The following is a 13,096-nucleotide window of genomic DNA, read 5'->3' on the forward strand; positions in this document are numbered from 1 at the left end:
TAGTTTGATTTGTTTTTTATGATGTTGTGAGGCAGTTTGGGATGAGTCATCTGTGGACGTATTATTCACTCTACTTTTAGTTTGACGGCAGTATGACTTTTTTAATTTTTAATAGATTCAATCCAGCAAGTAAAGCCACTGTATGCCGAAAACACAAAAAGCACTGTACAACTGTATGCTCCTTATTGAGAATCGGTGTGAGCATTTAACAACCCCCCTCCCAGCGAGTATGGAACTCGCTACCGTCCAGCTACTAGTAGGGAACTAAACGGCTCACCGCGAGTGGCAGATCAGAAGTTAGATTACTTTGTCGTCACAAAACACATGGTGAAACTGATCCTGCTCTCACGGAATCCACACCACGTGGTCATGTCTTGACCGGTTCTTCGGGGGATGGCTACACAAATCAAAAGGCCACACTTGCTTTTGCGTAGCTAGCTGTCATTCAAATTCTGAGCTGTTAAGCGCGCGTAACTAAGCCACTGTGTGGGTTCACATCGTGCATGCCTATATTTTCGTACGTTTATGTAAGTACACAGTTTTACGTAAACAAACAACGGATTGTACTCGTTGCAGTTACCAAATAGGAAATCGCTCAACATTTCGTTGTTCAGTCTGCAACATGTTGACACAAACTAATAGTTTGGCTAGCCTAAAACCAACTTTTGAAATTCTCGCATGGTTCGATAGGAGGATGCACCCCATAATGACTATGAGTTATTTACTAACCAGCTAACTGTATGATGAATGCAAATATTTCCGGAATTTACATGGTTTAAGCACCAAACTGTTTCCTTCCGGGCGAGAGTTTTCAATAAAAATGTTTGATCCAAATTTTTGGGTAGCATGCCTTCAGGTATGATCATAAGGCTACAGTCAGAATAAAAGCATGACTGGCGGGGTTGTGGGTACAGAGGGGTATTGGGAAAAAGGACAGGGCCATAGGTGGTGGGCATCATCCGATGTAGGCTTGGTCGCCGCCAAGCCGGCACGAGCAGCGAGGCACACTTACTGTGCCTTTTTGGAGAGACATCGAGCAAAACAAGGTCTTTAGGATTTGAAGGTGGTGGGCCACAAACAAAGCGAAGGAGAGTAAAACAAAAAGCCTCCTTCGTGACATGTGACAAGAAAGTGTAAACGGCAAAAAAGAGGGGCCAGAACATAGGATCTTTCGAAGCAGCAAAGTTGGTGTCGTCAAGCCGGTCAAACTTAATTACAACTTAAAGCCACCGTTGAGGCCTCGTGGCCTTAGACTTTGGGCTCATGGCCAGGGTCACAAAAACGTAAGTGGGGATAATGAAGTGGAAGGATTAGCAAAGCGGATAAATGGTAACAGGAATCTCAGAAACGTGGTGCACAGTGAAACTGTGGAGACTCACTGGTGTCGCAGTTGGGGAGTCGGACACACTGGTTCCTCGAAAGACTGAGATGATAGCAACAAACGAGCCGGAACACGAACTGCGTAAAAAGTTAGTGAATTTTTCGGGAAGCACAAACACACATAAATGGTTAACCTCGTTGGGGAGTCGCACTGGTTCCTCGAAAGACTGAGATGATAGCAACAAACGAGCCGGAACACGAACTGCGTAAAAAGTTAGTGAATTTTTCGTTCGGGACGTGCTATCAAATACGGCATCATTTGCCTGACATACCTCGGGTTTTGAACAGCCCCATAACGAACGTCACATTTAAGGTCATTAGGCACCTCACCTATTCACTGCACAATCTCATGCATGATACATTCCTTGATTGACGCAGTGGTGTAAGCTTGTATCCGTCAGCGTCTACACCGGAAATGTGACTTTTTTAACAACCGTCAAAGAAGTGTGAAGGTACTGTGTTTTGTAAAGGCTCCATTCTTACTGACGAGACCACTGAAAACCAAAATTTGTTCAGTTTACTAGAAAAGATCGCTTGTGGGCCAGCTTACTTTCATTACTACAGTGGGCTGAAAATTTTGGTCGAGTGCATCAGCATTCTGCCACTTGATTGCTGAGGAGTGATTTAGTTGCACATGTGAATATCTCATCTGGTTCCCGCATTGGATCGAAATGAAGGGAAAACTTGTGTCAGATAGCCTGTAGGCCTCGTTTATGCTGCCTGTGACTTGCGGTTGGCGGCCGTATCGAAGGGACTGGACATTTCTCTGGTGTGACTGTTTGTATACTTCTCTGACCGTCTCTGTTACACTGAAGGTGTACATGATACACCCATAGAGTCTAACAAACCCGGTTGGTCAGTCGTTAGGAGGCTGAATAAGTTTAAGTTAGTTAGTTCACTGTATCAACTTGTACCAGGATGACGTTGGGTCCAGCCGCTATAGTTTCAGTCATCAGAGGATGAGAAAGCGGGAAAAATATAGCCAGGCATTGAAGGCGGTAACTTGAGTAGTTAGTCCTTATTGAATCAGGCTAGTTATCTGAAAGAACAGAAAACTGGATGACTACGCTTTGAAGGCAACAGCTTTGATGCGGCAGCATCAATGCATGCATGACTGAACCATGTCTGCCAACTCACTAGCCACTGATAGGTTGAATCACGAAGGCGGTCGTTGTCAAACCAACTGAGTTTACTGGTTAACACTTATACTTCGTACTCTGGTCACGAACTGTCCGCGCGTCGGTCATTCCCTTTCAGCACATCGGTAAGCAAAAAGAGCTCTGTGAGTTAGACGGTCTTCAGGTATGCGAATTACATGTCCTAACGAGCGTAATCTATGAAGCTTGATTAGTTTATCCATCGCGGAAGAACTTGTCCCTCGAGTGATAATCCAAAACCCTTATTGAATGCATGTGTACTGCTGTTGTACAATATGAGCGTAATTCTTCTTTTCCCATCAGCGGTATACTTGGTTAAAACGCTTTAGCTATAACGCTTTTAACTTTTCTACTCACGTTGTTCATTCCCAAACCAATCCAACAGAGAACGCCTTACATAAACACCCCTGTAGGAAAACATTTCAGAAGAATAGAATCTGTCGTAGTAAGAAGTCTGGGGCGAGATAGCCCAAGTGGTTAGAGCGCGAATTTACTGACCGGAAGGTCCGTTGTTCGAAAATGACCTCCGCCTCTCGATTCCCCCTGTCTAGGTTTTGGCAACGTAGCGGTATCCAAGCCCTCGTGCAACCTTTGGGTGGTATGGCAGTTAGGCACCGAGAGGGTGCTAAAGCTGAGCGACAGTGAGAAGTCTATTTAGTTGAATGAACGACCTAATTCTTGCGGTAAGATACGCAGCCATACGGTCATGTTACCGCAGTATTCGTTGTACGGAGAACAGTTTGGTAGAGCGAATACTATGTTTAAAAATAATCCTTTCGCGCTGCAAAGTAAACCAAACTGGTGAACAATACAATAGGTGAAAAAAGCTCATTGAGTCCGTACCAAACAGAACGTTCACAGAGCTCACTAACGTCGTCTCCTCTTAAATTCATTCAGTTTTGAAATGAACACAGCTGGAACTTGAACGCCACCCACTTCAATGTCAGAAGTAGACCTAATGTTGTTCACTCCTTATGCAACCATCACTCAACTTTCTTATCTTTATTCAGATGCTTCAAGCCCCTAGTACTAAGGTTTGTTGGTCCGTGCGAACTTCAAAATTTATTGAGGGAAAATGTTAACAACTCGCGTCAAATGTGTCTATTCCTTACCATGAAGCCTGCTGATTGCAGGGCTCTCCGCAATAGTAGAATGTCTGAAAATTGTGGCCTGAATCTGTTTCCATCTGATCTCCTAGCCGCATACTATTTGTTCCGGTATTTCTTAACCATTCCCGCCAAGCGCACTCTCATTTGGGATTCCTCCAAGAAAGTATCAATGTACTTGTTTAGCCACCTCATTACGGCACTTCCCCTTTGAAGACACTTTCCGGGCGAATGCAAACTGTTTCTGTTGGAGGTTAAGCTCGAAGCAAATGGGGGATTCTAAGAAAGGTGGGAAAACTTCCGTTTTCAAGAGACCGTTAGGCTCCAACTGGATATTAAGGACAGAGCAGAGCGAAAAATGCAGTGTCAACACTCCGGCAAAAATACTGAGCTATGCAAATTCCTTACGTTTTGCCTCAAGTTAGAGAACCCAACATCTGATACCATCCTCTGGTTCTAAAAAGAGGCGTTTTCCTACAAAAACAATTTGCTTCTGTGCACATGTACTTACTCAGTGATTGCTTGATATCTCGTTCGGAATCATTCGACTAAGCCATTCTACTTTGCTAAGACGAAGCCATCAGTAAACACACCTCACCGTGATTTCAAAAACTGGACAACTAATTGGGTGCTGTATGTTGACCGGAACTAGATCCACTGTACTTAACCTAGTAAGCGAAATAAGGTTAAGGTCACAGACAAAACTGCCAGCCACTCGAAAGGTGGCCGTTTTGTTTGCGTTTGGGTGGTACGCTGCAGAGCTGTAAAACGTATGAACCTCGATTTTGTTGGTGTGCTGAAAAGACTGAGTCGCAAAACTAGTTCCTCCGGTACTTCTTAAACAAAGAGTCTATACTCAAGGAAATAGTGTTTCCGCAACGCATTAAAATTGCGGACTGTGACCCTCTCACCTAATTGGTTTTAATGAGAGACTCAACTGAATCTAGCTGAATCTCTCATTTACGCCATACTCACTATTGTTTTGTTTAGACTGCCCGTTCCTTCTAGATAATGCTTAGAGGTTTTTCGTAAGAAGTTCTGTACTTATTCGATGGCCAATCCAGAAGATCGTATGGACTTCCGTGCTTTTAATTCTTATGTGGAGCCCTTCAGAAGCGTTCATAAAGACGATGCGGGATTTGTTTGCGCAGTGTGCTCCGATACGATAAAGATGGCCAGGCGAGTGAGACCTACAAGTCGAATATCACAAACTATGAAAATAAGCTGCTTTTGACCTGGAACAAAACAGTCCCACAGTCATCGGTATTATATGCTTAAATGATGTGGAGGCTACATAGCTCCATGATTAGAGCACTAATTAACTGACCGGAAGGTCCGTGGTTCGAACCCGACCTCTGTATCTCGACTTCTCAGGTCTAGGCTTGGGCAACCCGGCCCATGTGCTTTCTTCTGGTGTAACCAAAGGGTGTTGCAGACGAACGACTATTACTTTTATTATTATTATTTTGAGATTCTGGTGAACAATCTGACATACTGTGGGAGATTTGGAACGAACCAGTCAAATGGAGCTCCTCGATCGCCACCCAAGTTTCCAAAAAGGGCTCAAGAACGTCATGCAAAAACCATCGCGGCATCAGCCTGATATTCGCCGCATCAAGTGCTCCCTGACATTACTTTGCGTAGGTCGATCATTAATCGAGAGAGAGACAAATTCGTGAAAATGAAGCTGGGTTTCGCGCTGGCTGAGGGTGCATCGACCATAGCTTTACGTTGAGACAAACTTTTGAACAGCGCCACTGCTTCAAACGTCTCACGTTGGTCGTTTTTCTTGAGCTGAAAGTTACTTTTGACCCCGTAGATTAGCGCCCCTTCCAGGTTTATATCACTAATGAGGGCACAGTTTGTGAACTCCTATGGACGCGTACCAATATACGGCAAGCTTTCGTCTGAGTTTATCACGTCTGGTGGTGTAAGACAAGGCTGTCCGCCCACCGTCTGCCTCACGCAGCCCTGCTTTGAGTAGAAGCGACAGAGGGGTGGACAATGTATGACCTGGCAACGAGGTTCGAAAACTCCAACAGGTAAACTTAGTCGGATCGAAAAGTGTCATCTCTGGATGAGGACGCCGGGATTCTAATCATCAATGGTTAATGACATCAAGGCTATCGGCTCCAATGCGTACTTACCCAGTTCCTGAACTAAATAAGCATGCTATCGGCTCCAATGCTTGTCTGTATGTCCCACACTCTCCCACTTCACGGCGATCTAAACTGTAGCAGCTGGAACCAGTGTGTCTATGTTATCCGGTTTATAGCCGATAAGGTGAATTGAATTGATTGGCAAACTTGCCATCACGTCAGCCAGTTTCGCTGGAAACCTCAGTACATTTGTCGATACGAACACGTAAACCTCTTAAATCCAACCATTTATACTACGTTTGCTTGAAAACCCACTCGCTGAATTTGTGAAGCTATTTCCTTCGGGCTTTTCTCACAAAACAGCCCTCAGTGGCCGTCACACTCTATCGGTGCTAAAGAACACTTGAACTTTTATGTTGATATGCTTAAATGTACTGTTTAAGTACTTCCTGGAGTCAGGAACTTCTTAGTTCCACTTTAAAGGTAATAAGGAGAGGCTCAACTGGATATCCGGTTTATGATATTATTCAACTGAATGTGCTACCCATAGGCACGATATTCTAGATTCAATACATCTTCTTGACGGAAAACACTACCAATAAGGTTGCTAGAAACCGTTCGATAGACAACGCGACCGATTCCACTGTTCTTAGGGATTGGACGGGAGACAGGTAGAATCACTCCCCGAATTTCCGTCCAACTTATTTTTCTCTTGAGACCGAATTGTATGCAATCAGTGAAGCACATTCATTTATGAAGTAAGCTGGCGATTCAGTCGAGGATTACAGCTGAAGGATATGACGAACGAAAGATTCAGCAGAACATGTCATGGAGGCAGATGGGACAATGTGGGGATCTTGTTCGTATTTGCAGCTAATGGAACTAGTGGGCAAGGGGAAACGGTCAAAAGTAGGAAGGGAATAGTTGCGGGTGTGCTATCAAACTGGATACGGCATCATTTGCCTGACATACCTCGGGTTTTGAACAGCCCCATAACGAACGTCACATTTAAGGTCATTAGGCACCTAAGCTATTCACTGCACAATCTCATGCATGATACATTCCTTGATTGACGCAGTGGTGTAAGCTTGTATCCGTCAGCGTCTACACCGGAAATGTGACTTTTTTAACAACCGTCAAAGAAGTGTGAAGGTACTGTGTTTTGTAAAGGCTCCATTCTTACTGACGAGACCACTGAAAACCAAAATTTGTTCAGTTTACTAGAAAAGATCGCTTGTGGGCCAGCTTACTTTCATTACTACAGTGGGCTGAAAATTTTGGTCGAGTGCATCAGCATTCTGCCACTTGATTGCTGAGGAGTGATTTAGTTGCACATGTGAATATCTCATCTGGTTCCCGCATTGGATCGAAATGAAGGGAAAACTTGTGTCAGATAGCCTGTAGGCCTCGTTTATGCTGCCTGTGACTTGCGGTTGGCGGCCGTATCGAAGGGACTGGACATTTCTCTGGTGTGACTGTTTGTATACTTCTCTGACCGTCTCTGTTACACTGAAGGTGTACATGATACACCCATAGAGTCTAACAAACCCGGTTGGTCAGTCGTTAGGAGGCTGACCACCACAGTCACTTGGTTGGAGGAGATTTTTGTGGCGATTTTCTTTAAAAAATAGCACATGGATTTCCGTCATACAGCGTTGACTTGCAGTTGGGGATTTTAGCCAAAGGTTCTGGACCCTTATCGTCCTCTTCTACGGGTTTGAGCACCATGGCAGTATTCCAGCCCACGTACAAATAGTGAAATCGTCGAGCAATAGTAATTTCGCGCCGCATCGACTGTTGCATATAGTCATCAGTTGTGGCAACTTTATTGCTCCACAAAATGACTGAGTGGGAGAAAGCAGGCTGCTTCTTTCTGTCTCTTTTATACACTCGTTTTTCTCCACAAGCCTGAGTAATAACTCTTTATCTGATGACCAATCCTTTAGGACCTGCATTAGTCCCGAACGCCACGTCTACGCGTCAGACTAGGTATCCTTAAATCAGCCTTGAATCATCAAAGACGGACATTCCGATGGGTTTTGACGTTTGCACTCGAAGTAAACAGCTAAAAAGCTACTTTTGCTCTCATTCTAACTGCTCTTGACCCTGGCGCGTGCTGCGGATTTGAAACAAGACTCCACAATGCTGCCTCAGTGGTCGGGCTAGCTACATAATCACCCTCTATTCAAGCAGCGTGCTAGAAGAAGGCAAACTGATGACATCGTTATAGCTTAACGATGCCAATAAATAATCCGCGGTGGTTTTACAAAAGTTGTATGCATTTTTGGGGTGTCACTCCTCTGTTCGTTTCCAAAGACAAAAAGTGGACAAATAGTTCGGCAATTGAAAAAGCACGAGTTTACGAAGGAATTCGAATTTGTGGGCATAGCTCATGGATTCGTACCAACCAGAACCATCGGCGAATATCTATCCGGTCCGTAACAAGAAAAAAATTTTGGACACTCATGGAGCTTTGGCCTGCAACACAGTGTCTTCAGACGCGCTCAGGTACACAGCATGGGCAATGATTGAATCTCGCAGACCATTTCAGTTAGGTGAACTAACAAATGTCAAGTGAACGTGAGCAGCAGTGGATGTCAGGGGAGAAGGGACGGAGACTCGCAATGAAAGTCATACTCACAGAGGGATCAGCTTGACTGCGATCATTTCTCCTTCGTTGCCCAATGGCAGTAAGTGGGATTTTGCCGTTGGTATGGCTCGTTTGATCAAATCATCACACTCCTAGGATATCGCCATTCTTAACCACGACCCACAATCTTATTATTCCCAGATTTGGAAGGCACATTAGATTCGGCTGACCTGTCTGCTCTCCTTAACACGCTTGTCCAGCGAGGAATGCCCCGAAAGTTTCTCTACATAATTAGTGTTTATACTCTTGGGGTAGGAGTAAATTGGTGTAGATTGGTGTAGATTGGGTTGCTCACTCTCCCAACCCCCATTTACTTTCGTGACGGATGAGATACTAGGGTGAACACAATAATGTCTTTAAAACCCTGCTATTCAAGTAGCTTCTGACAAAAAATTGTCCATCCGGAATACGCGGGCGACGTCGTTTTTCCACTCAAAGAGAAGGAGGAACTGACTAGCCATTCCGTCCGTTGGCGTGCGCTCTTTACTCAGTAGTCGAAGACCATGCTTCTGGGCACACATTCATTAAAAATAAACTTAAGATCAAAGATAGGGAACCCTAGTTGGCTCATTGGTTAGAGCGCAAACCTATTGACAGGAAGGTCCATGTTTCGAACCCGACTCTTTCCGTCAAGGCTTGGACAACCTGACAGTATCCCAGCCCTCGTACTTCGTTTAATTGGCATGGCAGTTATGCACCGGAAGAAAGTTACAGCTGAACGAATATTATTTATTATTTACCCTGGTTTGTGGGGCGTTTCACGTATCTCGGCAGTTATATTAGTTCCGACTCTGGCTCATTGGTTAGAGCGCAAACCTATTGACAGGAAGGTCCATGTTTCGAACCCGACTCTTTCCGTCCGTCAAGGGACAACCTGACAGTATCCCAGCCCTCGTACTTCGTTTAATTGGCATGGCAGTTATGCACCGGAAGAAAGTTACAGCTGAACGAATATTATTTATTATTTACCCTGGTTTGTGGGGCGTTTCACGTATCTCGGCAGTTATATTAGTTCCGACTCCCGAGTGACAGGTGAGGCAGGCCTTTAAGGCTCAGGCAGCGTTAGCAAAGTTGAGATGCCTATAGTGCCAATGCAGTATATCCCTCAATCTCAAGGGACTTGTTAAGGCCACAATATAGGCCATTTTGTTTCATTGCTGTCAGATTTGTCCTGTTCGAGCAGCAGAACTGAAACGTTTTTGGGTCTTCGACACTGTTTCAGAACCATAGGCCGTGTAGGTTAGTGTCAGCAATTAGAGAGCACGTTTCGACTATGCAGCGGAGACTTCTATAAAAGATGTGCCCAATACGCGACGCCGCGTGGGCTGGGCCAGGCATTGCGCGGAACGGTTACTGGCGATTGACAGGTAATATTGAAGATAGAAAAGTGATCGAACATCGCCCTCTGAGAACCTTGTCGTCCAAAGTTTTCGGAGGTATTGGTTCGTCCATTACGGTATCGGACCAGCCGAAGTCTCAAGCATAATGTCCGAAGCGGTCACCTGCAAGGCAAGGATGGTTTGTAGCATTTCCAGGACATCCTGTTCGTCGGCTGGTGGCACAGCGGTGACGCAGTCCTTTTTAGGGGCAGTGTGATAGCTGACTGGAACTTCGCGAAGCATCGAAAAACTGATCTGGGGCCACACCGACATAACCGACTACACTGTAGGCACAATTGATCAGAACATGCCAAACTTGGACAGTTGAAAAATCCAACACCAAAACGCTTCAGTGAGTCGGATGTATCGACCAAGTTGGCGTTTTTCCGCAGAACAATAGCCATCACGCAGTTTACTGAAAAGATTTAACTCCACACCTCAGCCACCGATAGCAGTCAAACCGGAAGCCGATCTAGCCAAAGCCTCTCCGAAATAGCAGTGATGGCCGAAGCAGTGGACAGCTACACACAGACGTGACAGTCATTGGCCGTGACTGTGCAGAACTCTCCGTGACACGGAAGAATGATTCGTGTTTTTGCCAACAGACATGCGGAGTGACAGGTGTGAATTTCCGGGATAAGGTTGCCGATTGAAGCCGCCAAGAAATCTACAAGACGAGCACGCCACAGGATATTTTTCTTTGTGGCCAACGGATCTGCATAACCGGGTCCTTGAAGATTTTAGGAACAGAGCCCCTCCACGTTCAAAGCCATGAACTTAGGAATGCTTCAGTGAGACTTTCGGCTAACTGGATAGAGGTGACGCACCAAGAGCATCAAGAGCGGGCTAGAAATGGATGAACCAAAGGGTTCGAAATCCTGGAAAACTGCATGAGGTTCATGGTTACATCGACCTTCGGAGTGGACAAGATTGAGGTCTGCTGTAGGTATGTTAGCCCTCAATACACGTCTGCAATTCCTATGAGCATAGACAGGGTCCTGCTCAAGACGGTTGAAGAACCGCGCCCGCCTCCAGGAATTGGAGTCTTCGTGTGAAAATACTGGCTCCACACTGGCCAGTTGTGGGCTAATTCAAATTGAAAGGTTCATATGCACAATTAACAATGCCTACGAGCGTCAAAAATCACCTGGCACGTTCACAATCAGCTCCTGAGAGTGGTACCGCGTATTGAAATGAGAAGCCCGCTACAAAAATGCCTACATCAAAGTTTGAACAGTGACATAAAATTCCTTGTCAGGTGCGGTCTTCTGATCAAACCATAGAATCAGATCTGCCGGGTCAAGTTTACGAAGCAAAACCGGGACTTTCCATTTACCGTCTTGAGAGGCTAGGTCTACTCCGAGTAGGTCCTCATAGCGACGAAACCGTGTCTCGAATTCGACGTTAGCATGCTATGCTATTCGTAATGTCAGCAATCTGCTGACCTGTTGCCGGGACGGATGTAACACTAGTAGTGGAAACTCCCAGCTTTGTAAGCATTCTGTTCAACATGAGTTGTTGTTCGAGAAGCGCCACTACCTTCGTGGGGTTCATTACAAGTAAACCGAAAAGAACCCTGTCAACAAAAGGTTTCGGTGAGGACAGGTAGGAGCAACTGTTATATGTGACATGAGAACGAGCGCACAATTCTCCCGCTAAGGCGCGATCCTAACTACTCCTAGTGCTAATGAGGAAGAGAGCAATATTTTCGGAAGAGAGGTTTAATTCCTTAATCAAAAACAATGTATGTGGAGCAGCGTCACCTATCATTTTTTGCTGACCACAGAGAACGATAAGTGTGCCCAACCAACGAGAGACAAAGGCAGCCTTTTCGGCAATTATCCTGAATGGTGAAAATGGTGCGAAAATTCAAGAAGTAGTTTTCCGTAAAGCAGTTTCATGATAAATGAGCAAGAATGCAAAAGTTAGATCGTTGTTTTCTGCACCCATACGCTCATCGGTTCCCAGACTCATTATCCGCGTTCTATCCACTTTAGAACATTTTTAGGCATGTTTGAAAGTGCTGAATGCTATGAGGAATCTGCCATTGACCCGTTAATGTACTATATTTTTTGGCTGAATGAATTCGTAACAATGCCCAATCAACCAGCGACATGCACCCATGTCACCACGTCCAGATCTAAGGCTGCCACCTTGACGTGGTGTTCGGGCTTCAGTGCTGCAATGATCCCACGGGCTACAGTGGCCGGGACTTCGTTCCACAATGTGCAACCATGCCAGGAAGGCCAAAGTCGGTAGCCAGACCAAGAGAAGCAAGACCCATGCACTACGAGTAATCGTGGTACGAGGCGGTCTGGGGGTAAAGTCGTAGTGTCCTCTGTGACAGGAGTGTGAAGTGAATAAGGTGTTTCCCCCAGGCGACCAGCAGGTCCATATTTATGGAAGCAGCAGTGCTGTCTTCCCCGAGGAAGGACGGGTTAGAAAAGGTCGGCCAAAAAACAGCCCACTCCGATCGCTCAACGGTTGACCGTGACCGCCGGTGCATTATCCAATACGGTCGAAATACTTTTAAAACCAAAGAGCCCGGTGCTGTTCAAAAGGCACCTGCTGTGCGCAGCCGCATCAGGAATGAGACAGTAATGCCTTATTTCCTGCACCCTCGGGTTAGGCCAACTCCCCGCAGCCGAGCAGGTCAGATTGTTGAGTCATCGGCTCGGGGCAGGGTCCCCGAACAAAACCCTACATCATCCTACTGCCTTGTGAGTCAGACTTTTGAGTCGAAGGCTCAAGGTAATGTATCTCAACCAAAACCCTTCCACGGCCTGGGCAACCGGGAAGTATCATTTGCCCGCGCAGTTCAGCGTCCACCGATGTCCCTCCACAAATCCTTCCTTCCCTGCAAAAACGAACGTCGCTGGGCCATTTGACTGTCAGTCATCCGACCTGAGGGCCTTGGGCCCCTCGCTGTCTACAAACATTAAACAAAATAACCCCTTCCTAAATCCCCGAGATCCTTTCTATATGGGAGCTTTTCACGTCCGTACTCCATGTCAAATTGGCAAACAGGCAACGCTTGCTGAAACCTTGTACTGCCTTAAAATCGATGTATGCAGTGGCTCCGAAACACGCATACAAGACCCGAGCGTGATTCTGCATCTCAGAGCGCCAAGGATGAACTCAGCTCTTTCACATTTCTCCCTCCGTGTGTCTGGTGACCCAGAAGCGATGACTCGTGGAATATATGGCGTGGGAACTACACTCAACCCCAGAGCTGAACGCGCTTTGCTGGATTGGATCCCAGTGAACAGTCGTCTCTGCGCTGTCCGGTTATCCAGTTCGATCAAGCTCAATGCCTCGCGGCATA

The 13,096-nt window shown here is 45.9% G+C and overlaps 1 protein-coding gene across 1 annotated transcript in view; it reads left to right on the forward strand.

Moving 5' to 3' along the window:
* Positions 1-9,218: 9,218 nt before the first annotated feature.
* Positions 9,219-13,096, forward strand: part of T265_12718 (hypothetical protein) — a gene marked incomplete at both ends in the record, with an annotated part of 63,195 nt that continues 59,317 nt past the window's right edge. Inside the window, 2 exons of the mRNA XM_009165158.1 lie at positions 9,219-9,365; positions 11,061-11,134. Of these exons, the coding sequence (XP_009163422.1) occupies positions 9,227-9,365; positions 11,061-11,134 (213 nt within the window). The remainder of the gene's footprint in view (positions 9,366-11,060; positions 11,135-13,096) is intronic.

This window comes from Opisthorchis viverrini (assembly GCF_000715545.1).
Source record: "Opisthorchis viverrini unplaced genomic scaffold opera_v5_12, whole genome shotgun sequence".
Taxonomy (NCBI): Eukaryota; Metazoa; Platyhelminthes; class Trematoda; order Opisthorchiida; family Opisthorchiidae; genus Opisthorchis; species Opisthorchis viverrini.